The sequence below is a fragment of the Phaethon lepturus genome, unplaced genomic scaffold, assembly GCF_000687285.1.
Source record: "Phaethon lepturus isolate BGI_N335 unplaced genomic scaffold, ASM68728v1 scaffold11757, whole genome shotgun sequence".
Lineage (NCBI taxonomy): Eukaryota > Metazoa > Chordata > Aves > Phaethontiformes > Phaethontidae > Phaethon > Phaethon lepturus.
Window position 1 is genome coordinate 1 of NW_010552565.1, and position 2,463 is coordinate 2,463.

The following is a 2,463-nucleotide window of genomic DNA, read 5'->3' on the forward strand; positions in this document are numbered from 1 at the left end:
TGCGGTGTCACCCGTGGGCCTGGCCGCTGCCGGCGGCTTCTTCCCCTTTGGTGTTGCATTTTCTTCATGAATAGGGGCTTCGGATTCTTCCCTCCCCGTGTCGTTTCAGTGGCAGCGCGGGAAACCTTAAAGGTGTGCTGTCTGGGTAACGCTCCTCTGTAAAGTCTTGTTGTAGATATGTATCTATATACATATACAGAAAGAGCTACGCTATGGAGTATTATGTTTGTTAAACGCTAGTGAGATGGTGTTAAGTGTTTTGTGTTTGGTGAAGGCAAACACCTCATGCTCTTCTAAACAGGCTATTTGGGAACAGATGCAGAAAAAGCTTTTCAAGATATTGTCACCCATATGTTTGGTGGTAGAAATGTGCTAGTACGCAATTTTAAATAGACACTGGGATTATTCTAGCAGAAAGGTTAAAAACAAGCAACTGATAGCTTAGGAAATGGAAGACGTGTCAGATAGTTGCTTTGAAGTTGTTGCAATGGAAAGGTCAGGTGCAGAGCAGCCCTCTGCATCCTCAGAAAGAAGAGTAGTCGGAGAGGCCAAGGACGCGGGCCCAGCAGAGAAGACCCTGCTTTCAGGAGGGGCTACAGGCACTGTACTGTCAGAGGTGGGCTGTGAGCAGCAGCCTTCTCTGGAGCAGTCAAGTTCAGCACAGTGGGGATTACTCAGCAAAGGAATAGGTGATCAAGAAGTGATCAGAAATAACGAGCAAGATGTATTTGAGCCAGATGCCCCATTCAGTGCATCATCTGAGAGCACATCTCCTGTTACCAATGAGAATTATTCTACTTTACCTGAAGTAAAAAATCCAGAAAGGGAAGAACAAACATCTCCAGACTCAGTACTATCAGAAAATATGGCATATGGGACAGTAACAGGTAAAGCAATTACTAAAATGTTGAACATTAGGGCTTTAAAGAGATCTTTTTTCTTCAACTTGATGATGGCTTCTTGCACAACCCCCCTCATTCTGTACATGTTTACTGATTTTTCGTCTTCAAGTGACTTTTTAAATTCTCATACAAAACATGCTTGAAAATGCGAGGAATGTGTTCTTTATCTCAAGTTGCAGTAACAATTTGTAGACTAATACGGTATTTTATAGAGTGATCTTCATTTCCAGAAATGTGTGTGAGTATGCATACGTGTTTTGTACACGCATTTGAAAAACAGCAGTGCATAATTCACGTGAGTATACGGGCTACTAACAGTTTAGACTAGACTGTAGCGATCATCGTACTCTTTTACCTCTCAAATTCTTCTGTAACTTAACCTGCCACCCTTCTGTTATCCATCCCTTTCTCCTGCAGTCCCTGAAACACTCCATCATTTCCTCCCCAGTCCTGGGTCCTGTGTTACTTCCTCTTCCCAATTCACTGCCCTGAGCTCAGTGAGTGACCCTTTGCAGCATGCAGCTGCTGACTGCCACCTTCTTGTCTGGGCTGCACTCAGATACTCTCATTCGGAATAGCTGGCCATAGCTGCCTAGAAAGGGCACTGTACCAGAGCCAGATAGGCTCTTATCTCTAAATCGAAAAGAAGTGATTTCTGGAGCTTCAAATTAAGTAGATCTGGTTCAGAATGCAGTCTTTGAATAAACACCACATCAGATATGTGAAAGACATCAATGATTCAGCCATTGTATGCTTAGATCAGGTCTAGAATGGAGCAGGTTTAGGTAAGATTTTTCAGTACAAGTTTGCTGTATAAATTGGTAACCTTGATGTAAAATTATGCATTTGCAAAAAAAATGTTTACTTACTGTAACTTTTTAAGAATTGTAGTATGAATAACTTTTTACATGGTGACAGTATTACGTTGGATAACTCTTTAAAAAGTGTATGATAATACTGTTTCAGCTTTCATGTGGACTGTCTTTCTGATGATTTCCTGTCTAATCTATGATTATTCTGTGTTGCCATGTTTCAATAAAATAATCTCAGGGTAAACACGGGTTATTACATTTATTTGTTTGTTTTGAGAAGCATGTTAGGAATTAATTTTGGTATTCTTTTTAGGAAGCATGATTGAGGATGATGAAGCTCTTCAGAGGACTGGGGCTAACTTTGGTGAAACTACCCAGTCTGAGAAGCTACGTCTTGTTCAGGAACATTTTCCTGGGAAAGAAGTTCCACAGGATTACCACATGCCTGATGAAATAACTGTCAGAGTACAAACAGGTAAATGTTGTTTTTAAATGCGTATCAATATATATAATCTTGCTCTAATCTCAACCTGTTACTAAAAACCACAATATTTCTATGTTGGAACTTCCATTTGAACAGATTCTGATTCATTCCAAGATGTAGTTGTAAAAATTGAAAGACCTACCTATCATAAACCATTTCTGGGTGGATTTAAGAACAGGATAACGGGAGTGGAATTCCATAACGCAGGATCGCAAACGATACCCAAAAAACGACCTGACAAAGGAATTCAGTTATTTTGTAGGGA

At 40.5% G+C, this 2,463-nt stretch overlaps 1 protein-coding gene across 1 annotated transcript in view; it reads left to right on the forward strand.

Moving 5' to 3' along the window:
* Positions 1–448: 448 nt before the first annotated feature.
* Positions 449–2,463, forward strand: part of IQUB (IQ motif and ubiquitin domain containing) — a 22,521-nt gene continuing 20,506 nt past the window's right edge. The window contains exons 1-3 of the mRNA XM_010291250.1: positions 449–887; positions 2,028–2,189; positions 2,295–2,463. Coding sequence (XP_010289552.1) covers positions 449–887; positions 2,028–2,189; positions 2,295–2,463 — 770 coding nt within the window. The remainder of the gene's footprint in view (positions 888–2,027; positions 2,190–2,294) is intronic.